Source organism: Ochotona princeps, chromosome 19 (assembly GCF_030435755.1).
Source record: "Ochotona princeps isolate mOchPri1 chromosome 19, mOchPri1.hap1, whole genome shotgun sequence".
In the NCBI taxonomy this organism is placed as follows: Eukaryota; Metazoa; Chordata; class Mammalia; order Lagomorpha; family Ochotonidae; genus Ochotona; species Ochotona princeps.
Window position 1 is genome coordinate 5,424,189 of NC_080850.1, and position 26,449 is coordinate 5,450,637.

Sequence of the window (26,449 nt, forward strand, 5' to 3'; positions counted from 1 at the left end):
CTTTCTAGGGGGAAGTGTTGCCCTGCCGAGGTCCCCAGGAAGTTTGGCCTGCTGGAGAGCTGTCCAGGGTGGGGACTGGGAGGGTTTCGGGCTGATCTTGTAATACGCTGCAGGGCCTTGACCTGGAGAGGGAAGGCACACGCCTACAGCAGTTACACTTCCTCACAAGGTCAAAGTCAAAGACCTGGCATATTTCAAGGCCCCCTTGGAAACCGCCCATGTGGCTTTTTTAGATGGCAAACGGTGAGTAAGGATCAAGTAAGCTGTTTGGCAGGAGCCAACTTGGTCACCTACTGACAGTAGAATGTTTCCTTCCTACTAGACACCCAGAACTAACCCAGCCCATCCACCCGGCTCCTGCCCGCTGAGAGGCAGGGCAGCCAGTAAAAAGTGCCCTGGAGTGGAAATCAGAAAATTTCAACAAGTGGCATGAAAGGAAACAAGTAGTGCTGCCCGTTAATTCTCTCCTGCACTCAGATTCCTTATCCATAAAGGGATGGGCGAGTCTCTATCGCCACGGCCCCCACTCAACTTCACATCTTCAGTTGTTTTTTGAACTCCATGAAAGGAGCTCTAGAGGCCTGACGGCTGAAAATGTAAATGATAGGGCTGCCTAGCTCTCAAGAGAAACTTCACGTTCAAAATGAAAGTGAAGAATAGGAAAGAAAGAACAGCAGGAGAGTTTCTTCAATTTGAAACTCTCTTTGGTCTCAAGAATAGCAGCATAATGAGCACAGAAGCTTGGGAGGAATAGAAAAGTACATGCTGCAAAACAGGAAATCCATTCTTGGTTGGCTGCCAAGAGGGCCATGAGCTGGTAAAAAGTCAGCTTGGGCTCAATTTTTAGTTTCTGAAAGCTAACAACGCCCCCACCCACACGTCCAATTAGTGAGACCCATTACATGAACTCAACATTGCCGTCCTGGATTGTTACTAAGGCTGCTTCAGGTCTGCCTCTGAGTCCATGAGGGCTGCACTGGCCACACCTGCCACGTTGTCCTTGCGGCCTGTCACCTCCCTGGACCCACTCAGTATAATGGTCATACACGGCTTTATTTGGAGCGCTTCACCTTTCCACATAGTGTATCACTCTTGAATTTGGAAGGAACCCAACTGAAACCCCTGGGACTGCTCCGGCACCCTGGCTACGCAGGCACTCAAACAGTGACTGAATGGCTCGGAGAAAGTTACTCACCAATCCCTTCTGACATCCCAAAACCACGAGGCAGTGTATATAGTACCCCATCTAGGCCAACACTGCAAACTCCATGTTTAGTAAGAGAAACAGATGCTTATAAAAATGAGCTTTAGAAACAACAAACCCGGGTTCCCATAGAAAGCAGAAAATAATTTATTCCAAAAGATGGTAGAAATTTGTTAATCCTGAAAATATAGTGTATTGTAACAAGGCTGGGCAACTCTTCCCTCAGAATACGCCCCTACTGTCTGCCCTCATTGAGACTTATTTATCCTGAGGCCATTTCAAGCACTCAGCTGGTTCCAGGTGGTGAGGCGGCAGGGCTCTCCTCTAGTCTGCAGATTTTCTCAGAGGAATAGCACCTCGCAGCTCAGGCGAGAACGTGAGCATCCTGTGCAGTCGGCACAGTTGAGGTTGAGTAGGCACGTATTTCATCAAAGTGTAAAAGAAGATGAAGAGAAAAAATACTGCATCATAGATCGAGACACTGAGAGGTGGTTTGGACGTTTAAGGCGGCTGGTGCCTGGAACAGGCGAGTGGAAGGCAGCGGTCTGCACCTCGAGGTCATTTAGCAACTAGACCACATTCTCTCTGTGACCTGCAAAAAAAAAAAAACAGTTTGATCATTGGGCCTCAAACCTTCGGGGCGGAGAGGGGAAGGTGCAAAAACTGAACATCAAGGAAGCTAATCCTTTTACACGAGGCAGGGAAAAAAGTGGCTTCCTTCACCAGGCAAGTCTGGGCAGCCTTTGCAGGGCTGTGACAAGAGCTCCACTTACAAGAATGGTCCCAGAGTGAGGCGCAAAAGCAATCAGTCGTTAGGGAAGGCAGGAAACACGAAGCTGACTCAGACTCCTGGTAATTTTCCCTTCCCCTCTTCCACGGCTTGGAGAGCAAGGGCTCCCGAGGGGCACAGAGAGCCAGGGTTCCAGAGGAGCAGGCTTCCTGACTCATCCGGGACTCCAGCAGGCTGCCCCTCATTTGTGCCCCCACAAACTGCAGGTGACAAGTGACAACTTCTAGTTGAGAGCTACAGCAACACCCTTGCAAAGGAAGCAAATATTTAAAAGCATATCTACACCCGTGAAACTGCTCACAGGATCACACAACTTCCTTTATACAAACTTTATGATATAGTATCTAAAAAAGAAAGCCGCATATGCCATATGCTAGTTTTGGAATGAAAAGCCCACTTAGGAGGAGGAAATAAAAGTTAAAGATTTTCCTTCACAGGCCATTTCCACATAAGACTTGAGTTGGCTGACAAACGACGCTGAGGGACAGGTGTCTAAGTTAAGACACTGTGTAGGACACCTGCATCAGATGAAGCAGCCAGGTTCAAGGTCTGAGCTCCACTTCTGATCCAGTTCCCTGCTAATGAGCATCCTGGGCAGAAGGACTGGCAGCTCCGGTATGTGGCTCCATGCTGCCAACTGCGCACGAAGTTTCTGAACCCTGCCCTCAGTCTGGCCTAGCCCTAGCTACTACAGTACTAGGGGAGCAAACCAGCAGGTGGAAAGTCTGTCTCTAAAAATAATACATGGATTAACTAGTTATTATTTTTAAAGATGACCTAATTTTTTAAAAGATTTATTCATTTTTATTGGAAAGGCAGGTTAACAGAGAGAAGGAGACTGAAAGAACTTCCAACCGCTGGTTCACTCCCCAAGTGGCCACGACATCTGGAGCTGAGCTGATCTGAAGCCAGGGGCCAGAAGCTTCTTCTAGGTCTCCCACGTGAGTGCAGGGTTCCAAGGCTTTGGGTCATGCTCCACTGCTTTGCCAAGCCACAAGCAGAGAGCTGGAAGGGAAGTGCAACAGCAATGGTGCCCATATGGGATCCTGGGCATGCAGGGTGAGGACGTCAGCCAATAGGCTACTGCGCTGGGTCCTAATTTTATTAAGATGTATTCATTTTATTTAAAAGGCAGATTTTACAGAGTGAAGGAGAGAGAGAGGAACAGAGAGGATTCTTCCATCTGCTGGTTTACTCCCCAAATGGTCTTAAGAACCACCAATGAGCTGATCCGAAGCCAAGAGCCAGGAGCTTCTTCTTGGTCTCCCATGTGGGTGCAGAGGCCAAAGGATCTGAGCCATCCTCCGCTGCCTTCCCAGGCCATTAACAGAGAGCAGCTAGTACTAGAGCTGACACTCATTTGGGATGTTGGCACTACAGGCAGAGGCTTAGCCTACTATGTTACCATGTCAATCCCTTATTTTTGTTTACGATTTATTTTTATTATTTTTATTGTAAAGTAAGATATACAGAGAGGAGGAGAAACAGACAGGAAGATTTTCCAGCCATTGATTCACTCCCTGAGTGACCGCAATGGTCAGAGCTGTGCCAATCCGACGCCAAGAGCTTCTTTTGGGTCTCCCACATAGATGCAGGGTCCCAAGGCTTTGGGCCATCATCGACTGCTTTCTGAAGCCACAAGCAGGGAGCTGGATGCGAAATGGAACAACCAGGACATGAACCGGCATCCATACGGGATCCTGTCGTAGATAAGACCATGTTGGGCCCCTAACCAGTTTTTAAAAATTTAGATATGACAGGTTTTGTTTGACTGATGGTTAAACAGCTGTAAACATTGGCCCTTTAATTTTTCAATTCAACAGGTACAACCAAGAAAATCCACAGCTTGGTGCATAGAACATGAGGTTTCCCAGGCCCAAGGTCCCAGAGTAACCAGAGGTGGACAAGAGCTGGAGGCTCGGTTGTACAGGTGCAAACTGGGGCAGCCCGACTGCTTGCCCAGTGTGAAGCAGCAGTGCCTGGAGTGCCCCGGAGGCAGGGCGCCACAACACGCGCTCCAGCCAGGACTGCTCTTCCTCATGTCCCAGACATTACCACCAAGCCAAGGGGTGGCCACCCCCAGGGCAACCTGTTCTAGTGTTCTGAAAACCTCTTACTCCACGTGACTGTGATGGTGTTGGTCCCCCTCTGCAGGCCTGCAGAACAGCCCCTCTGGACTAAGCTGGGGTGCAAGCACATGGGATATTTTCTCTGAGAACTGAGCCTGTGAATCCAGAAGCTTTGTGTGCCCACGTTCCAGGAACGGTATACTGCTTAGACTTCCTCTGCAGGTAGGTCTTTTTGAACACAATATCATGAAGGCAAAGACGGGTCTTCATGTTTGAGCAACCATGTACCCAGGGAGTAATTTTAACTCAAGCTCCATGACACCAGCTTAAAAAAAAAAAAAGGGAGTAATGCCAGTGCTGCGGCACAGTGGTTAAACGACTGCTTAGGCCACCCACTGGCAGAGTGCTTCAAGATCTGAGTCCTGGCTGCGTGCCTAATCCTAGGTTCCTGCTAACGTGCACCCCGGCAGGCAGCAGCGATGGCTGCGCAGTCAAGTCTCCACCACCTCAGTGGGAACCCTGAGTGAAGTGCCAGGCTCCTGGCTTCAGCCTGGCCCAGCTCCAGCCGTGGAGGGCATTCAGAAGGTGAACCAGTAAGACCAAAGATTAGATCTCTTGCTCTTTGGCTCTCTCTCACACAAATAAATTAAAAAAAAAAAAAAAAAAAATGGAGTAAGCATTATGTTAAATAGCGTGGTCCTGAGGACTGATTTTTTTTTAATTTGAATTTTGAATTTTTGAATTATGTGATATAATTGCATACAGACTGGGATTCCACCCCTGACAGATTTTCCCCATTTTGCTACAATGATATAGTCCTTTGTAAGGAATCATAATTCCATCAGTCTCTTAAGTGTACCCCGACACTGCTGGTACAGACAATGTCAGACAGTCAAGCATCCATCAGGCAATCATCTCTGTATGCAATTAGCTGCCTCAGGGTGGGCCTGGGCAACTCCTGGAAGGGTTGAGCCCTAACTTCGTAAACTAAAGAAATCAGACATTAACTAGATAAAACTGAGAATGAATAGAAAACCATTAAAGCCAGAACCCAAACATCTGTTCAGGGAAAGGCAAGGAAATGTATTTCTTCAATATTATTATTACTTCTTTTTATTTAAAAGGAAGATTCTAAAAACACAGAGAAGGAGAAACAGAAAAACATCTTCCACTCACTGGTTCACTCCCCAAATGGCCAAGATGACCACAGCTGAGCTGATCTGAAGCCAGGAGCTTCTCTTGGGTCTCCCACATGGGTACAGAGGCCCAAGAACATGAGCCATCCTCTTCTGCTTTCCCAGGTCACATGCAGGATGGAAGAAATCACTTGGAAACAAGGTGGGCAAGAAGCGCAGGGATTTACCCACTCAGCATGGAGATAGAAAGGGTCAGGAAGCATTGAGAGTGAATGAGGGAGCTGAGGCAAGATAGCAAAGCAATGATCGCAAGGTGCTGCTGACTAACCTGCTGTCAAAACTGACCAGTGAGTCTGGCGCGGTAGCCTAGTGGCTAAAGTCCTTGCCTTGCATGCACCAGGATCCCATATGGGCACTGGTTCATATCCCAGCTACTCCACTTCCCATCCAGTTCCCTGCTTGAGGCCTGGGAAGGCAGTCGAGGACTTTCCAAAGCCTTGGGACCCTGCACTTGCATGGGAGACCTGGAAGAGGCTCTGGGCTCCTGGCTTCGAATCAGCTCAGCTCCGGCCGTTGTGGCCACTTGGGGAGTGAACCAGTGGATGGAAGATGTTTTTCTCTGTCTCTCCTATTCTCTGTAAACCTGACTTTCCAATAAAAATAATAAATATCTTCAAAAAATTAAAAGAAAAAAACAAAATATAATATCTTTAAAAAATTGCAACAAAAACAAAAACAAAAATAAATATCTTTTAAAAATTAAAAAAAAAAAACCAAAAAACAACCCCCGACCAGTGCGACAGAGTGTGAAAGGCCATGCAAAGCTAATCAGGTCAAGAGCACGAAACAGTAGGCCTGGAAACAGTGGCTTACAGAGGCATGCAGACAGCAGCCAGGCTGCAAGGTGGGCTGGGTAGGCTGCAAAGACCGTGACGGCCCAGGGAGACACTTGAGTGACCCTGCCAAAGGCTGGGCACTTCCCTTTTACATGACATTTCAAGGGACAGATGGCCGCTAAAATCAAGGCCCGTGGGCGCAACTCCTGAAGTGATGGGTGTGGGCAAGGATGTTCCGGGAAGTGCTATGTCGGCAAGCAAAAGGGGCGTGGTGTTCTGCAGACCCACGGAGAGCTTAGGAGGAGTCAGTGTCATTGGTCACAGCTGCAGTGAGCTGGGTCAGAATCTAGAATGGCCTGAGGAAGAGGCGACAAGAAGGGCAGACTCGAGAGACACAGCACCGACAACAGGAACCGAGGAAATGGAGACAGGTGCTTCGGGAGGTCCTGACCCCACGGAGCGGGGAAAAGTAGACTGAGAATTAAAGTGGACACGCAGCTGAGTCCAAAAGGGCAGCCCCGCACCCAGCCAGGCAGGCCACCGTGCGAGAGGCACGTTTGCTTTCCGAACACACTGTACTGTTCAACTTTCCCCAAAGCTGGCCGAGCTTCCACCTCCCAGCGGGTCACAACTCCCCACGGACCTCGCGATGTTCTTGCACACCCCTACTTGGTACTATACACCTCACAAACACTCCAAATATTTTTGGAATGCACAGAAAAACAGCTCCATGGGGGCTGAGACCTCATTACCAATATCCTTCATTCCTCTCCTATTCCGGGCTTCATCCTAAAATAGAATTTTTCTCCTTTAGGGAGGGTTGTGGTCAACCATACAAGCTCACTGACCACACAACAATGATGTGGTTAACCACCTGACTTTGAGAACGCTGGCTCGGCAGCCAAGTTCACGCCATGGGATTCCACAGCAGCTTCCCACTCCCCAAGGCTACGGCAAAGCAAACACTGGCATCAAGGGCAGCCTTGATGTCAGAGGCCCAGCTATGTCGTCAGGGTCGTAGTCGGCAGTCTCGGGCAAGCAGGCCAGGGTGGCAGGGCAGCCAGTTCGTGCTTGCTGCGGACCAGACCGTAAATGTTAGGAATTTGTCTATCTGGTTAACAGAGACATCAGACTGAAAAGAACAGGGAGATGGAGTCTCTTCAGATCTACCCACCCAGTGTTATTTGGGGGTCAAAGGGTCCAACTCTCTTATGATAAAGGAAGGAAATGAAGCTCGGAGAAGTGAAAGGCAATGTGGAACCAGAGCCAACAGAGACTGGAAGTTGTCAGCTTTGTTTTTATTTTGAAGATTTTTTTTTTTTTTTTGTAAGGCAGAATGATAGAGGGAGTGACAAAGACAGAGAGAGAAAATGAAGCTTTGATCCAAATGGCCACAAATGGCCAGGCTGAAGCTAGGAACTCCACTCGGGTCTCTCTCCTGACAGAGGCTGGAGCACCCAGGCCACCTGCTGCTGCCTGCCTGGTTGCATTAGCAGAAAACTCAATCAGAAGTAGAGCAGCAGGCCTGGTATGGTAGCCTAGTGGCTAAAGTCCTCGCCTTGCACGTGCTAGGTTGCAAAAATTATTTCTTTAACCCAGAAATTCCATTTTCAAGGATTCCACTCCAAAGATTATTGACAGAAATGCAAAACTACATGTGCAAAGGATAGCACCGTGGCTTTAGCACTAACAGCACAAGACTCGAAACAACTCCAAATAACTGGAATGATTAAATTGAGGCTCTGCTGCTCAATGGATAGAGTCACTGGATGAGACTGAATGACAACTTTACCACCGAGGGGACCAGGGTATGGGCACCTGCACCCACAGACTGGCACAGCACCACATAAACAGCAAAGCAGGTGCCATGTACGGCGCTCAGGTGTCAGCTGAAAAGCACTCCTGCCATGCAAGCAGGTCCTGGATCTAGCTAACCTTTAGCACTGACTTCCAGGTAACAAAATAAGGGAGGCAGAGGGACAAATTCAGTGACGTACTTCCTGTTCAGCCAGAGAATAAATCTGTCCGCAGTGCTACCACTGACCTCCAAACCAAATAAAAGCTACAACTTTAAGATCAGTTTTCCATCCAAAGCACTCAAAAATGTTATTCTAAATCTGCCTTCCACTTGCATAAGGTGCTGGGTCTTGCAATCCATGCACACATCGTCACTTTTCTGACCTGTGCCTGAAAGACTTCACGCAAGCTTGACTTCGTAACTGAGGTTATTTTTAAAGGCCAGGTTACAGTAACATTTAAAAGAATCTTAGAGATGAATCTCTAAAATTCTAGGTATGCATATGTGCTCTTAGATCCCCTGGTTTTCTGTGCCAGTCCTGCTATTTGTTAGAATGGCCATAACATTCCGAGACAAAGTCAAGGGCAGCTCTGGCTGACAGACACACACGACAGGGATGCGAAAGGTCATGGGAAGGCGGTCACCTCAGGGTCGGTGCTCGGCACATGGTGTCTCCTTCTCAAGGCCAGTGATACTTCAGATACCAGATGGTCTCGTTCTTCAATTGCGGTCCAAAAAGAGGGTTGAGCTGGGCCAGAATTGCAATCAGCCAACTGGAAGGATGAATAGAAAGAGAACAAGAACAACACATGGTGAGACCCACACCGGAGCATGATCGTGTTCCTATAGGGCTGAAAGGTTATGTGAGCAGAACCTTAACTCTGTCCCTTTGGGACCAAACGTTCAATACGCACTCTGCTAGGGAGAGCTTGTCTCCCGAGCAATCATTCTGCAGGAGCTAGCCCTGCCTTTGCTCTGTGATGCGGCCCCAGGGCAGCGAGGCTTCAGCCCAGGATCCCTCTGCCTTTTTCTCTCACCACCCTATTACCTTTCTAGGTGTCAGCGTTTCCGCACTCATGATACCTTAACCTCCAACTATGTTCATCTGCCCTTGACTTCAAGGCTCAGGTCTTATTTATTTTTATAGTTTCTGCAAATGGTGAGACCCACAACCTATGTGACAGCCCCATTTGTAGTACCACAGTCAAGGTCTGATTTCAGTTCATCTTCTTCCAAGTAAACCAAGAGTAGAGAACATGTTTTCCTGCCAAGGATCATTTCGACATTTAAAAACATCCTTCACAGGTCACAGAAGATGATCAGCTTAAAATTCACCTGATAGGGCCCGGCGGCGTGGCCTAGCGGCTAAAGTCCTCGCCTTGAACGCCCCGGGATCCCATATGGGCGCCGGTTCTAATCCCGGTAGCTCCACTTCCCATCAGTTCCCTGCTTGTGGCCTGGGAAAGCAGTTGAGGACGGCCCAATGCCTTGGGACACTGCACCCGCGTGGGAGACCCGGAAGAGGTTCCTGGTTCCCGGCTTCGGATCGGCGCACACCGGTCGTTGCGGCTCACTTGGGGAGTGAATCATCGGACGGAAGATCTTCCTCTCTGTCTCTCCTCCTCTCTGTATATCTGACTTTGTAATAAAGTAAATAAATCTTTAAAAAAAAAATTCACCTGATAGAGATTTACTGAACTTCAAGTCCTGGCTAGGGGACCAGATGATTGTGAAGGCTGTTCCCTACTCCCAAGAGACTGTGACACGTAATCACCAGCACTACTCAGTGGGCCCCACGGTAGCTGAACCCGAAGGGCACGTCCCTGTCCCTGCTTCCTTTGGAATCTAGATAACAAATGTTTCCCTGATTGGAGACTACTGATGGAGGAGAAACCAAGGTGGCACGGCTTGCCTCAGGGTTAGATGTGAGAAACAGCACACAGTAATTTTTTTTTTCTGATTTTGCTCATAAAATTCTGAATACAAATTTTTCTATCTGACATAATAACTCATATACCCAATAAAGTTGGAAAGTTACTAAGTGAAGAGCAAAAACACATGATGCAAATGTTTGGCTGTTCAAACCATTCCCTTTTACTTACCAAATAGATATTTAAGGAGCACCCACTAGGTTCCAAGGCCAGGCACACAGTGGAGAAGATGAAATGCCACTATCCCCTCTTAGAGCTCATCTAACAGAATGCCAGAGAATAGGAGCTATGAAGGAAATAAGGCAGAGAGAAGGAACAGAAATGGCTGGTGCGGGGTTATTACTTTGATAGGATGGTCAGTGAAGGAGTAACACTTGAGTGGACACCAGCATGAAGCAGCACACACATGGTTTAGCTCCTATTAGAAATAGATATGTGGTTAGAACTTCTCTCCTGGGCTGGGGAGGACGTGGAATTTGTGGTCAACCAACGAGGCCGGCCTCCATGTGCCATGTGTTCTGGGAGAACAAGCCTGACACCCTCATCCCGGCTCCAGGCTGCAGGGAAGAGCTTCCTACAGAAAAGATGAGGTGTCACGAGCAGCCTGCAGCGAGTGGGGAATCAGCCGAATCCAACTGAGCCTCTCTCTTCCCCGGATCTCGGCGCTTCTATCTGTTGCCATTTTTAGAACTCTTCCAATCAGAGGCTCAAAAGGCTGCCAGTGGGGAACGGCTCTAAGGGCAGCAGTTAGAGGCAGCTCGGGACACCCCATCCCGTATCAGAACATCTGCACTTTGCCTTGCAGTTCAGTTTTCCGCCCATATGCACTCCAGGGGGCTGCAAGTGCACGGCTCAAGTTACTTGGGCCCTGGCTACCCCTGGCTACCCCTGTCTCCCGACTTTGGTCTGGCCCAGCCCAGGGTCCCGCAGTGGACAGGAGATCTCTGTGTCCATTTCTCTCTGCCTGTCATTCTGCTTTGCAGAGAAGAGATGACTGGCATGTGAGCCGACGCAGCAGCAGAAGCTGGTGCTTACAGGAAGGCATTCACCCTCCCCACCCCACAAAAGGTGGTTTTGCGGCAGGAAACATGACACCTGAAGAAATCAGGCCAAGATAGAGCTCTCTAGCTGCCTGACTTGATAAACAAAAAAGCAGCTTCAGATGACTCTCTGAGGCCTCTTCAGAACGATGGATATTCACCATAAACACGATTTGAAGACTCGTCATTGAAGTGTTACATGGGCTGGTATCACCGGGGAAGAGGAGCAGCCGGCCCAAGGAGGCGCACCGAGCAGGTCTGAGGCTGTGGTCAGCGCTCAGGGTGCAGGGCTGAAGAGTCATGGAAAATTCCACCCAAACCCAGGATTTCCCCAATCCCAGCAGGCAACACTGGCTGCCTGGAGAAACAGTGGTTGTACTTTTTTTTTTTTTAAGAGACTGAGATAACTGGCTCATACTCAGAAATGGGAAATAAAAACTGAAACCAGTCCCTGCCTCCCTTTGTCATGAAGACTATACAGTATGAAAGAAAAGTGCCACCTCCCAGTGGCTCGTGGGATGCCGCGGAGGAGATGCTGACAACTACTGTGGCAGAGCGTGATCTCCAGGGAGCTTTCGCTTAAGGAAACCGAGGCAGGGAGGGGGCTGTGTGGCTTCGTCTCTGGTCCCAGTACTGATTAGGTAGGAGTAGGTCCAAGAGCAGAAACCAGCCCAACTTAAACGCCGCACCACTACCCCCTGTTCCCAGGCCCTGCCACGCCACCCATAAAAAGTGACCCTTGGTAATATCTCAACTGAGAACATTTCAGAAGGCATCAATTTGGTTAACGTGAAACAGCTGGGAATGAAGGAAATTAGAACGCATCTGCTGACAACCCAGTCCTGGACAAGCCTTTGCGAGTTGTGGTAAGGAAAATCCAGAAATAAAGATGGCTCTGCTTGCTGGCTCAGTATTTGCAAACCTCCTGGATTGAATTTTGCACATTGACTATCATTAATGTGTCCCATCAAGTGCATAAAAAAAATATCTCATTCTAGAAAACACCCTCTCAATTCAAGAAAATTCCTTGAGAAACAGCCCAGGCAGGCTCAATTGAAATTTCACAGAGGAATTTCCCCCTCTGACCAGCTGACTACCTCCTGAGTTAAAATTTCCCTCTAATACTAATAAACATGCAAAGGACTGGAAGGAGAAAAAAAAATCCACCCTGAATTGATGGAAGTGGGTGGAGGAAGAGGTCCTATTTCAGTGAATCTATTACTCCATGTGTACAAGAACAGGAACTAAATGTACCCTTCATACTTGCCCAAACTGTTCCATGAGTCTTCCCACCCTGCAGGGCAGCCTACCAACCAACCACGTGAGGTGAGTGAATCCAGCCCGCAGCCACGAGGCAACAGAGTCCTTAGAGAACTGTGGGTCTGGAATGGACCAGAGGTCAAGTCCACATTCTCCATTATAAAGAGAAAACTAGGTCTTAACAAAGTTTCATAAGCCCAGAGTGAATCAATGCGGTCAGAATGGGGAGTCCAGGACAGCCGAGTCCCAGGACAGTGCGCCTGCGTTACAGACTGCAATCCTGGGGTTCCTCCTTTATCCCACACTCATTCACCAGTGCCGTGTTCCACATCAAATTCTGGCGAAGCAGGAGTCACTCAGGAGCCCACCCCCGGGGTCCTGTGGGCCCAGAGAGGCTAACCCTGGCTGGTAGTAGAACCAGTGAGCTTTGGGAGTACGGGCACGGGTGCGTTCACTCTACCATCATTCCTGGCCGCTTAGCATGAGCACAGCCCTCGATGGTGAGCACTCCTCCCACACAGAAGGCTCTGCCCTGCTGAAGCCCTGCTTCGTTCTTCTGTTCCACATGCAGATCGCTCATCAGGGAACAATGACATGTGTACTTCCTGGTGACTCACACATGGAGCGACTGGGGCTTCCCTGTTGGAATGGAGAAGTCCAACCAGGACCTTCCTTCTGATCCACTGTCCCACCAGCCGGGGCCCTGACAGGGGGTGACCTGCCCCAGCTCCACGGCAATGATCTCACAAACCCTCTCATCCCAAGCCAACGACGGAGACGCTTTCAAGGACTGCAGCTTTAGAGCTGGTTTTATACGGGGCTGAACTTCAAGGCTAGCTCCACTGAGCATTAGTGGCGTGACCCCAGGTCCTCCACTGTGAGGAGGAGATGACACTCCTCACCTCAAGGGGTCAGAATTAAAGAACCAATGCAAGTAGAATGTTTCATGCTGGAGCTGTCAGGCAGATAATGGATAAACCCTCCGTGACACATCTAGCTACAAGCTGCAAATGTGCTACAACCTCTTCACTGTGCAGACAAGTTTCTCATGAAGCACTGAGTCATTCTTGACTCCCCCTCCTGTGTGGCAGGTGCATTTCTTTCTTAGGTTGCCGCCCCTTGGTGTACATACTCCGGGGGCCAGTGCCCTGGACAGGGCAGTACCTCCTGAGATGAGGATGTTAAATGACACATGACAAGTCGGTTTCAATAATCCCTTTGACGAAAATGAGACTCCCTAGGGGACCCTAACCTAATCAGGTGAGCTCTTCCAGGGACAAGACTCTCTCAACCAGACACTGGGAGGGCAGGTGTTGGCTAGGAGGTCGTGATTCTCAGCTCAGAAAGCACCCTTTAGCATGTACTCTGGGATAAACAGCTGACTTCTTTCACTTCTGCAATGGGAGCAGGACGCTCTGCTTTCTCAACAGAGGGAGCTGCAGGGATGTGGCAGGGGTGGGCTGGAGGTCAGGGAGTGGGTGTGAGAGAATTCTTTGAAGCCTGCCCAAGCTGAGGCACAAAACATGGTCCCTCTTTGATCTGGTAGCCTTGACCCGGCCATAACATTTCGGCAGCCTTCTCCACATGCAAACCAGAACTCTTGCATCGCCTACAAACATGTGTTAAAGGCCGCCTGCTACCAGAACACACCCATGCCACAGATTTATTTCTCTTTCATTTAGATTCATTTTTATTGGGAAGGCAGATTTACAGAGAGAAGGAGGGACAGAGAAAGATCTTCTGTCCTCTGCTTCACTCCCCAAGTGGCCGCAAAAGCCGGAGCCAAGTTAATCTGAAGCCAGGAATCAGAAGCTTCTTTCAGGTCTCTTATGTGGGTTCAGGGTCCGAAGGCTTTGGACCGTCCTTGACTGCTTTCCCAGGTCATAAGCAGTGAGCTGGACAGGAAGCAGGGTGCCCGTATGGGATCCTGGAGCTTACAAGGTGAGGACTTTAGCTGCTAGGCTACCATGTCGGGCCTGAGCCAGGAGCTTCTTTTGGGTCTCCTACGTGTTTTCAGGGTCCCAAGGCTTTGGCCCATCCTCTACTGCTTTCCCAGGTCACAAGCAGGGAGCTGGATGGGAAGTGGAGCCAAGACACAAATTGGCAGTCATATGAGATCCCAGTACATACAATGTGAGGATTTACCCACTGAGCCCTTGTGCCAGGCTTGGATTAATTTCTCTCTTGTGAAAACCCAGACAGTGCCCATTGCTTGCCTAGCAACTCCAGACAGCCCCAGCCCGGCCAAACCAATGACCTTGTCTGCTATTTGGAGACAGCACCATATTTCACCATATTTCCTGCAGAGCTCTGAACCCTTTCCAGGTTGGTTCTTCCTTGATGGCCTCCCTCAGCCCTAAGGCAGCATCTTCACAGTTTCCTTGTACCTTACAGTTATCCTTTCGTCACAGTCAGCAATAGTTCTCTATGTTAACTGTCCCCTTTTCAGGCTGCCCTGTGGATCCAGACTGCTACACTGTGACAAAGATGTGATCCAAAGAAGATACTCCATTGCAAGCTTTAGAGGTGGAGGAGCCCCATGTCCAGGGATGGGGTCACCTCAGGAGCCAAGAGAAGCCCCAGCTATCAGCCAGCAACTGAGAGGGAGTTAAGGCCCCACAAGGGACTGCATTCTGCCACAGCCGTGAGTCTAGAAGAAGACTCCACTCCAAATTATTTTTTGTTTGTTTGTTTTATGATACAGTTTCCTAGGCTCTGGGGTTACTCGTGCCCCTCCCCAAGGTCCTTTCCCTAATACTGATTTCTCCTCCAGTTTTACAATAGGTGCCCTTCATGAGCAGTCATAAGTCCATCGTGCTGTTATTGAAGTGTTTCCTGACAATGTAGGCATGGACAATGTCAGAGAAGACTCCAAATTCTTTTTTGTTTGTTTGTGTGTTATTTTTAAAGATTTATTTATTTTATTGCAAAGTCAGATAGAGAGGAGGAGAGACAGAGAGGAAGATCTTCCGTCCGATGATTCACTCCCCAAGTGACCGCAATGGCCAGAGCTGCGCCAATCCAAAGCCAGGACCAGGAACCTCTTTCGGGTCTCCCATGCAGGTGCAGGGTCCCAAGGATTTGGGCCATCCTCGACTGCTTTCTCAGGCCACAAGCAGGAAGCTGGATGGGAAGTGCACCAGCCGGGATGAGAACCGGCGCCCATATGGGATCCAGACGCATTCAAGGCGAGGACTTTAGCCGCTAGGCCATGCCGCCGGGCGTAGGACTCCAGTTCTAAACAAGAAGGCACACCTGTGTTGTTCAATGTCCTTACACCAGTCTCCTCCGTGGCCTTTTCACAATTACATGAAGAGGCCCTAATTTCACCAGCTCTCTATACTTCAAGTTTTGGTTCTGGGGTGGGTGGCCCAGTGGTTTCAGTTGCTACTTGGGACACCCAGATTCCCTATCAAGTGCCTCGTCAAGACCTAGTACTACTACTTCTGGTCCAGCTCCCTGTTAGTACACCGGGGAAAACAGAAGACGGCCCAAATGCTGGGGTTCCTTCCACCCACATGGGAGACCTGATTTCGACCTGGCTTAGTCCTGGATGTCAAGGTCATGTGGGATAAGAACCGGCAGATGGAAGATGTCTCTGTGGCTCTCCCTTTGTTACTCTCTGGAATTAAAAAATAAAACTTTTCAAAAGATTCACTTTCTTTTTTAAAATTGCTTTTTTTTTTTTTTTAATTTTTTATTTGAGAGGCAGAATCACTGAGGGGGACGGAGAGAGAAAGAGTTCTCTCATCTTCTGGTTCTCTCTCCAAATGGCTGCCCTGAAACCATCTGAAACCAGGAGTCAGGAGCTTCTCCAAGTCTCTCATAGCCGGTTTTAAAAGCTCAAAATTTGGCCTGGTGCAGTATTCTAGTGGCTTGCATCCACTGGGATTCCATATAGGCTCCAGTTCATGTCTTAGCTGCTCTTTTTCCTATCCAACTCCTGGATTGTACCCTGGGAAAGCAGTAGAGAATGGCCCAAAGCCTTGGGGGTCCACACCCACGTGGGAGATCCAGAAGCAGCTCCTGAATCTTCCTCTCTGTATCTATTCCTCTCTCCTCTCTGTAAATCTGCCTTTCCAATAAACTACCTAAATCTTGAAAAAAGAAAAAAAAAAGCTCAAAATATTCTGGGGTGGATAGGAAAAGTATGGGTCTGAAATAAGACTGGCGATGTCTGAAGGTGTCTGACAAGCAAATGAAGGTTTATAGCAGTTTTTTGGTTCCTTCATTTTTTTTTAAGATTTATTTATTTTTATTAGAAAGGCAGATTTACAAAGAGGAGAGGCAGACAGAAAGACCTTCCATCCACTGGCCCACTCTCCAAGTGGTCACAATGGCCAGAGCTGAACTGATCTGAAGCCAAGAGCCAGGAGCTTCTTCCGGGTCTCCCACATGGGTGCAGGGTCCCAAGGCTTTGGGCCATTCTTTACTGTTTTCTCAGGCCACAGGCAGGGAGCTGGAAGGGAAGCGGGGCCGCCACGATTAGAACTGGCGCCCATATGGGATCCCAGTGTGTGCAAGGTGAGGACTTTGCCGGAGCTCAAGTTTCACCTCCACTCTAATCAGCTCCCTGGTAACAGGCTAACGTGCCTGGGAGGCAGCAGGGGAGAAGTCCTTCTGCCTGCTAGCCCTGCAGGACATCTGCTGGCTGGAGATCCTGGTACCTGGTTTCAGCCAGGCAGCCCAGTCCTGGCTGTTGCAACCATTCAGGGAATGAACCAGCAGATGGAAGGTCTCTTCTTTTCCCTCTATCACTTTTCCATAAAAGTAAATAAATCTAAAAGGAACAAAAAAAAAAAAAAAAAAAAAGAGAGAGAGAGAGACAGGACCTGCGGCTGGTGTCTACCGAGAGAGAGAGAGAGAGAGAGAGAGAGAGAGAGAGAGAGAGAGAGGACCTGCGGCTGGTGTCTACTGAGACAGAGAGAGAGAGAGAGAGAGAGAACCTGCAGCTGGTGTCTACCGCAGAACCGCTTGCTTACTTCCTGGAGGGGAGAAGTCTCCAGAGCCTCCCAGGTCACACAGGGACAGAAGTCTTCTGTGTGGATTGTTTGCGGTGTGACAGGAGAGACATGGCACTGTGGGAATGGCCCGACAGGAAGAACCCGCTTGGGAAGTGAATGCAGGCCCGACGGGAGAGACGGGCCTCTTTCTCTCAGCAAAGACAAACTTGGGGGTGTCGGCTGCTTTGCTCATTCACTGCTACACAGGGGGCTTCAAAACGTTGTGGAAAATAGAATTAAAAGCTGTTTATTTTGTTATTAAAAAAAATGTTTAAGTCTGTACTTTCCCTGTAATATACGCATGTTCCACAAACTTTCTGAACCTTCCCGCGTCTCTGGTGCAGAGATCCAGTGCCTGGCGGTGCCTGGTGGACCCAAGCCGCTCCAGGAAGGCCCAGTGGCACACGCTCCACTACCGCCCTGTGAGCAAACCACACACAAGGGACACAACGAAAACCACCTGCACATTGTTAATTACCACTAATAACACTTTTACATTTGTGGTGGTCTCTCTTCTGGGTTTTCACACGCAGCCTTTTATTTAACACACACACACACACCAAAAAAACCAAACAAACAAACCCCAAACTTTTTCACACCATCCTGTAACATAATCACTAAGAGTCAACTAAGGCTGGGAGAAAGTGAAGCAAGTCACTACCAGAACTATATAAAATCAGATGTTTCTCTACAGAATTTTTTTTTTAAAGACTTATGTTTTTATTGGAGAGTCAGATATACAGAGAGGAGGAGAGACAGAGAGGAAGATCTATCTGTCGGTTCACTCCCTGACTGCAACGGTTGGAGCTGAGCTGAGCCCATATGGGATCCTGGTACATACAAGGGAAGAACTTTAGCTGCTACGCCACTGCGCAAGGCCCTCTCTATAGAAATTACACAAGAAACCAGATTCTGGGCCCCATCACGATGGTCTAGTGGCTAAATCCTTGCCCTGTAAGCGCTGACATCCCATTTGGGCACCAGTTCGTTTTCCGGCTGCTCCACTTCTCTTCCAGTTCTCTGCTTGTGGCCCGGGAAAGCAGTGGAGGATGGCCCAAAGCCTTGGGATCCTGTACCCACGTGGGAGACCCAGAAGGTGGTCCTGGCTCCTGGCTTTGGAGCAGCTCAGCTCCAGCCGTTGCAGAATGAAATCAGATTCTACTGGCAGAATGCCTGACTTACCCTCAGCTCAGACAAGTTATGCTGTCTCAGGAGTCTCAAGCCTTAAACTACAACACACTGACAAGAGAAAACACTACCGCAAACAGGAGACGACCGAGAAGTCCCTGAACGCATTTCAAACCATGACTTGCTCGGGGGGGCCAGTGTCTGGGCGCACCTGCTTCACAAGGAAGCATACCGTGTCAAACACTGAGGTTTCTAGAAAGATGCCTGCCTGAAAATAGGAATGGAATTCACACCCCAAATATTTGATATACCCTATTCCACAGAACGTTGCAAAGGCCATCCTAGGGACTCAAGTCTAGACAGCAAGGGAGGAGGACCCACGCCTGCGGTCAGCTGAATCACAAGCAGCAGTAACGTTCGGTTCCACCGTGGAGCCTAGCATCCCGTTAATGCACACCTCGGAGGAACGGGAAGTGGCTCAAGGACTTGAATCCCTGTCACCAATGGGGAATACCAGGGTGGAATTCCAGGCTCCTGGCTTCAGCCTGAGGGCACTGAGGGAGTAGACAGAAGGTCTCTCTGTCTCTCTCTCTGCCTTTCAAATTACATCAAAATAAATCAATAAAAATTTGAAACAGTCCAACTGCAGTTTTCCCACTTTGGGTACTCATGAGGATAAAAGGTAACATTCCATATATATTATCATTTATTACATTATTTACATATAATGAGAAATATAATGAGAAAAAGTTCACTCAACATTTTGTATTGTATAATATATTCAAATAGAAGCAAATTATTATTGTACTTTGATATAGTTTACAAAGAATTATTAATACACTATCCTGATGTTACTTGATTATAATGCTAGCCTAAGATCTGTTCATTAGATAAACAAATGAAATGAATGGCTTTTTAAACTTCATAGTGAGACAGTTCAGTGAATTGAATAGACTTAAATATGTAATAATAGTAATACACAAAGCAGTACAGCAGCAACTTCCAGCTAATTATAGGTTTCAAATCTGTGCTAATTAAATTACACTAGAATTCCCAGGACACAGTATCTACATATAGTTCTTGCAGAAATAGACTGAAAACTGGAAAAGTGTGGTATTTCCTTCCTTCCTCCCTCCCTCCCTCCCTTTCTTTGTCTCTTTCTTTCTTTTGTTTTTTTTTTTTTTAAGACTTATTTATTTTTTATTAGAAAGGAAGATTTACGGAGAGAAGAATCTTCTACCCACTGATTCACTCCCCAAATGGCCACAACGGTCAGAACTGAGCCAATCTGAAGCCAGAAGCTTCTTCCAAGTCTCCAACGTGGGTGCAGGGTCCCAAGGCTTTGGGCCATCCTCTGCTGCTTTCCCAGGCCACAAGCAGGGAGCTGGATGGGATGTGGGGTATCTGGCACAGGAACCAGTGTCCATATGGGATCGTGGTGCTTGAAGGGGGAGGATTAACCAATTGAGCCATTACACTAGGCCCCAAAGCGTGGTATTTTCAACTTGAGCACACTTTAGATATTACATAAGGACAGGCTCCAATGAAACAAATGTATACATCACATTTAGGGAAAAAATGACTTATGAGACAAGATACTTACAAGAGATAGCAGCACACCGAACAGGTCACCAACATGGTGATGATAACTCTAAAATAAACAAAAATACCACTGTGAGATAACTAGCCAAGCAGGCAGATACTGCACAATAGTTTCTGCTCCCTTCGGACTTAGCAAACTGGCACGAACTATGTATCCAGAAAGTCACTCTCAATTGCACTTAGTAAAGTCTAGGTATGTAACAAGCATTTTTGTTTAAATTTATTTATTATTATTGGAAAGTCAGATATACAGAAAGAAGAGACAGAGAAGATCTTCCATTCGATGGTTCACTCCCTAAGTGACTGCATCGGCCAGAGTGGAGCTGATCCAAAGCTAGGAGCCAGCTCTTCCAGGTCTCCCACGTGGGTGCAGGGTCCCAAGGCTTTGAGCCATCCTTCACTGCTTTCCCAGGCCACAGGCAGGGAGCTGGATGGGAAGTGGGGCTGCTGTGACACCAATCAGTGCCCATATGGGATCCTGGTGTGTGAGAGGCGAGGACTTTAGCTGCTAGGCTACTGCACCGGGCCCACAAACGATTATTTGTAAAAGATTATGAAATAATGCCACAGGTTACACACTCACTTGGAATTCAACAGAGAAGTATACAGGATTTTCAGGATTTCTCTTCTTTCATATTCATTTTTGTTTCCTTGAATGGCAGAGAGACAGAGACAGGCAGCTGGAGAGATCTTTCACCTGCTCATTCATGTCTGGATCTGGACTGGGCTAGGCCAAAGTCAGCTTAGAACTCAGTCCAGATCGCCCATGCAAATGTCAGCCAGAACCAGCTGCCTTCCCAGGCAGTAGTTGGGGCTCCAGCCAAGCGTTCCGTTCTGGGTACAGATGCATCAAGCAGTGTCCTAATCGCTATGCCCAACATCCACTCCTACAATGAGTCCTGACATCCTTGTAACTCCCCTGTTGGTAGCATGCTAGGCAGTAACACTGCACTTCTAAATATATGGCTTTCCAGCTCATCTCCATTCATGTCTGCAAGTTATACCTGCATCTCGGATCAGTAGAACCCCAACGTTTTTAAAACCGAATTCACAGTAATCTTTTCCCAGCTCTCCAAAACCTCGTCTTCTGCGACTCCTGCCGCCCAGGAGCAGTGCAGCCTCTACCCACTCAGCCCACACCTCCTCTGCACCGCAGGCTCCATGGGCCGGGCTTGTCCTCTGAAGCATGTCTGTGCTAGGTGGGTTTCGTCCCTTTCCATTCTGACGGTCAGCAACAAATCCACCTGGCTCCTTACTCAGAACCTTTTGTCCATTCCTCTCACTTTATTTGTAATCTTTCAAATGAACCCCTCTCTCTCTTTCACTCTCTCTTTTTAAAGAGATTTATTTTTATTGGAAATTCAGACTTATAGAAAGGAGAGACAGAAAGATCTTCCTTGCCCTGATTCACTCCCCAAATGTCTGCAACAGCCGAAGCAGAGCTGATCCAAAGACAGGAGCCAGGAACTCTCCCAGGGTCTCCCACATGGGTGTGCAGGGTCCCAAGGCTTTAGGCCATCCTCCGCTGCTTTCCCAGGCCACAAGCAGAGAGCTGGATGGGAAGTGGAGCGCCTGGGACAGGAACCTGCACTTGTAAGGGGAGGATTAACCAGCAGTGCTGGGCCCAGAAATCCTGTTTACACAGGTCATCCTTCAGGAGCTGTCAGTATTCTGTAGGTAACATACTGACATGTCCAGTCAAGAAGTCTTCCCTATGCGTCCTGTAACTACCAAGCTCCAAGACAAGAGCAGAGGACAAAATGGATTACAAACCTTATCCGCTTGAAGTCCACAAGCTAGTGGAGGAGACAAGCTAAACAACACGTGACAGTTGTCTATTATTCATATGCCTGAAAGTGGTGGGGAAAGAGAACAGAGCAGGTGAGGATAAGCACACGGAGGCGGGGGTGGGGGGCTGGCAGATGCAGCTAAATTTTAGAGGCCTTGCCGAGGGGGTGGCGTTTAGCTAAGTAGATGCAGAGCCGTCAAGGCGTTCTCCAACCAGGGAAGGGTAAGCCTGAAGGCAGGAGGTGAGACAGCGCCTGCATCCAAGGAAAGATCAGTGTGGCTCAAGCAGAGCATGAATTGTTTGGGGCGAGGTCAAAGGTATGCTGTAAGACGCTTGCCTTTATCCTCCATAAGCAGGAATTATTTAGGGGCGTCTACCATGGTGTAGCAAGTTAAACCTCCCCCTGCAGTGCCAGAATCCCATATGAGCACCGTTTAGAGTCCTGAATGTTCTACTCCTGATCCAGCTCCCTGCTTATGGCCTGGGAAAGCAAGATGGCCAAAGGCCTTGGGCCTCTGCACCCATGTGGGATACCCAGAAGACGCTCCTGGCTCCTGGCTCCAGACTAGCCAGTGACTGATTCATTCCTTGGACCCAGAGGATGGAAGACCTCTCTCACACTGTCTCTCCTTCTGTCTCTGTAAATCTGCTTTCCAAATAAAAATAAATAAACCTTAAAAAGGGGGGGAGGATTATTTGAAGGGATTTGCGAAAATGGCAAGATCAGATTCAAATTTTCTCAGGTCAGTTGGAAAAGACCGGAAGAATGGCAATAGGAAAAATCAATTAAGTCTAAGGAGACCTGAAATAATCCACAGCAATAGGCCGGTAGCAGTGCAGGGAGTAAGGCTTGATAAGAGTCTAGATGTATTTTGAAGGCAGATTCTTTAAAACACATAATTTATACATAATATATAACACATAATATATAAAGAAATATGTACGAAAGTCGGGGGTGGCAGTGATGTGATGGTTCAATTGGCTAATCCTACAGCTCCAAGCTCTAGATTCCATATAAGCTCGGCTTCATGCCCTAGCTGCCCCACTTCCCATCTAGCTCTCTGCTTATGGCCTGGGAAAGCAGTGGAGGTTGGCCCAAAGCCGTGGGACCCTGCATCCATGGTAACCCAGAAGCTCTGGTCTTCAGATCAGCTCAGCTCTGGCCATTGTGGTCATTTGGGGAGTGAACCAGTGGATAGAAGATCTTTCTCTCTGTGGCTCCCTCTCTCTGTATATCTACCTTTAAAGTACAGATATAGATACAGATATAGATATAGATACACACAAACGCTGCGTTTTTTATAAGGAAATCTGTGGGGAAATAGCTTGCAACAGTTGCACAGCAAGTGTTTGCCAGTTCCTCACCTGCAATGACCTCCTTCCCTAACTCTCCCCCTCCCTGACCTTGATTCCTGAAGGCAGGCACTCTCACTGTTCCCTAAAACTCAGCTGGTTTATGAGTTACAGTTACAAGTTTCTGCTCATCTTCTGCTTTCACACGTGCCAACCTGGCATCCCTTCCCTGGGTCCTCCCACCTGCAACCCAAGAAGTCAGCTCAAGGAGCAAAAGCAGCCATGAACATTTTCTTGCTTTTTTTTTTTTTTTTTTTCTCAGACAGATGAGTGTCATTTACAAAGTAACCAGGTGAGCAGGAATGAAAGGGGAGGCACCTCCTGAGAGAAGGCCGGGAGGCGGGGTGCCTCTTGAAAGGATGGAGGGAGAGATGCTCAGCCAGGAACTATTGTACTAGCTTAAAAGCTGCCTCAGGAAAGGACTCACTGCTTTTTTTCTTTTAAGATTTATTTATTTTTATTGGAAAGGCTGATTTTACAAGAGAGAAGAAGAGACAAAGATCTTGCATCTGCTGACTCACTCCCCAAAGACCTCAATGGCTGGAACTGAGCTGATCCAAAGCCAGGAGCCAAGAGCTTCTTCCAGGTCTCCATGGGTGCAGAGGCTCAAGGACTTGGGCTATCCTCCGCTGCTTTCCCAGGCCACAAGCAGACAGCTGGAAGGGAAGCAGAGCAGCTGGGACATGAACCGGTGCCCATATGGATGCCAGTGCCTGCAGACAGAGTACTAGCCTGCTGAGCCATTGCATGGATCAACTCCTACTGGGTGTCTTAGAAGCTGCATTCCCTAGAATTTGGGAGTGAAGTGTCATAATGACTGCCATTTATTTTCTAATGGTTCAGCAAAATGCTATACACACATACACATACACACATGTACATAAATACGAGACATGAATATGTCAACCTAGGTGGCAATCTATGGCACTCATCTGTTAACTCCCTGCCTCCCTGAATATCTGACAATGTTGATGGCAAAACTTGGCTCACAGCATACTATCCTCTTGTCCACCTTCCACATTTACTGGTGAGGGAGCCAAGCTGAAAAAACTTGAAGCTTTCAAAGAATCCATGGCATCTTAAAGAAAAACAGGGTAGTCAAGAAAGCTGATTTCAGTGCCTCCCTTGACTTTATGCTGCTCACTTCTGGCTGGAACCTCAGGAACCAGGGGCTGCTGTGAGCCACCCATCATTCATTCACAATTCTCCCTGCCTCCCTAGGTCCTGGTAACCTCCTGATCACGCAGCTTTCAGCTTCCTGCTGTGCAGGGTCTCTCAGTGAAAAGAATATACATTGGGCTTGGCAGCGTGGCCTAGTGGCTAAGATCCTCGCCTTGATCCCATATGGCTGCTGGTTCTAATCCCGGCAGCTCCACTTCCTCTCTATCTCTCCTCCTCTCAGTATATCTGACTTTGTAATAAAAATAAAATAAATCTTAAAAAAAAAGAAAAAAGAAAAGAATATACATTAAAGTATTCTTTGTGGCCTATGGAATTGTAGCATGAAATTTAAAATAAGGGCCAGGGTCTACCTTTCAAATATAAATAAACGAATCTTTTGTTTTAAAGTCCTATTTTCTGTTATACAGTACTGTAGGTATGGGGCTTACCCCGCTCCCACTGTCCCTTGTAGTTTACATTAATACAGCCCTTCAGCTTAGTCTCGACTCCAGCGTTCTGCTCTTTCCGTAAGTCATGCCACTGCAGCTACAAGCAATGGTGGACAGTCTGGTATCTTGTTGTCAAGGTATATTTAACAGTTTTATTGGGGACCTTCCTTTAAAAACAAAGAAATCTTTTTTAAAACGCTTTTTTTTTGGGTATGAAGACCAGACAGGCAAAATTCTCTAACTGCAATAGAAAAAAAAAGAGTAATCACATATGGTGAATAACAAAGTGACTTAGTAATTCCCACAACTGTGATACTCCTTTATCAACTACTACAAACTGGAAGGGTGACCTCATGTAATTGCTAGAGGGAGGAGGGGTGACCTAGTGCTGACTACTGACGAAACTCATCAATCATTCCTCCTGCTGGGAAAAAAAAAAAATCATGATTTATTTATTTATAGATGAATTCAAGTAACAGGTATAAAGTGTATTCCACAGAGGAAAGAAACGTTCAGGTCACCAAACACATGGGAAGTCCTAACATGTCTTTCCCACTTCTCAAGGCAATATCCACTGGGCATTCGTCTGTGGTGGGAAAGCAGGCTCTGGGCACTGGTCAGAGACCGTGTTCCCAACCGGTCCAACTTCCAGCCCACGTGACCTCCAGCTGAGAAAGAATGACTAAACAGCCCAAGAGGAACCAGAAAGGCAGTGTGCCAAGGCTTCTTTGAAGTTCTACTATTTAAATAAATAAGTATGTGTGTGTGTGTGTATTTTTTTTCTTTTTACTTTCCAGACAAGCAAAGTTCTAACAAAGAGATCTGCAAACCAAAGCAAATCCACCTTCCTTAGCCAACCGCACGGGACCTGGAGCGCCCTCCCAGGGTATGACGCAGGGCTTTCCAAACAGCACCGGCTCTTAGGTAATTTAACCCCGCTGCAGATGGGGCGCCCACGGGGGGCAAGGCCCGGACCAGCCGGTTCCAGAAGCCGACCAGGCCGGCCCGCGGGAGGCACGGCTGCAGCCCCTGTATGGGGGTTCAGGAGGCAGGACTAAAGAGGCGAAAAGTCGACTACGGAGGGACCCCCAACTTCTGCAGTCGACATCAACTCAAGTTTCGACTGTGCTCTCCCCACACAAGGATCAGGATGATAAAAACCTCCCTTAAATCTCGTTTCCTCCGAGGGCCCGCCGAAGGTCACCTCCCTCGTGCCGGGGCCGCTGCGATTCGGACGCCTGGCCCCCCTGGGTCGCCCAGGTCCACGGGGATCGAGGAGGCGGCTGCGGGCGGACGGCGGGGCACGGGAGCAGGTGCAGGGCTCGCCCCTTCCCGCCCGGGCTGGCCGCGCCGCGTCCCCCCACCCCACAAGGCCGGGCCTCAGCGCACTTACCCCCGGTTAGGACCCTTCGGGATGAACCAGGGCACAAGCAAGCCGACGAAGCCCCAGAACACGCTCATCACGATGAGAGGCACGGTGAGGCCGTGGTACGCCATGCTGGCCGCGGCAGATCCAAGCCCCTGCCCGGCCGCCTCGCTCGCTTCCCACCCGGAAGTGTCAACCCGCACCGCGTGACCAGGCGCGCGCGCAGAGTCCCGCCCCAGGCCCACGTGACCGGGCTGGCCCCGCCCCCCGGGACCGGCTAAGCTGACCGGCGTTCCTTCCGTTCAAAATTTTTATTGATTTAAAAAGCAGAGTCCCAGCGAGAGAAAGGGAGAAAAGAGAGAGCAAGAGCTTCCTTCTGGGCCAGGCTGGAAGCAGAGCCACGTGCCAGGACCTCTGTTGGGGTCTCCCAAGTGGGTGGCAGGAACACGGATCCTTGAGTCATCCCCCATGCTTCCCAAGAAGTCCCTTACCAGGACGCAGAAGTGGAGCCTACATTAGAGGACCCAGGCACCC

General features: G+C 48.5%; 1 protein-coding gene across 1 annotated transcript; it reads right to left on the reverse strand.

Annotated features, from left to right (window-relative positions):
- Positions 1-1,539: 1,539 nt before the first annotated feature.
- On the reverse strand, positions 1,540-26,125 carry ATP6V0E1 (ATPase H+ transporting V0 subunit e1). Its single transcript, XM_058677267.1, has 4 exons — positions 25,943-26,125; positions 19,799-19,846; positions 8,478-8,606; positions 1,540-1,796 (listed from the first exon to the last, which is right to left on the reverse strand). The coding sequence occupies exons 1-3, from the start codon at positions 26,044-26,046 to the stop codon at positions 8,513-8,515; spliced, it is 246 nt and encodes an 81-aa protein (XP_058533250.1). The 5' UTR covers positions 26,047-26,125; the 3' UTR covers positions 1,540-1,796; positions 8,478-8,512.
- Between the last annotated feature and the right edge of the window lie 324 nt (positions 26,126-26,449).

Bases quoted from the DNA above. Each gene is read 5' to 3' on its own strand.
- ATP6V0E1 (XM_058677267.1), bottom strand. From the start codon at position 26,046: ATGGCGTACCACGGCCTCACCGTGCCTCTCATCGTGATGAGCGTGTTC. The intron at 19,847-25,942 runs GTAAGTGCGCTG...TGTTTATTTTAG, and splicing joins CCGAAGGGTCCTAACCGGGG to AGTTATCATCACCATGTTGG. The intron at 8,607-19,798 runs GTAAGTATCTTG...TCATCCTTCCAG, and splicing joins TCGGTGTGCTGCTATCTCTT to TTGGCTGATTGCAATTCTGG.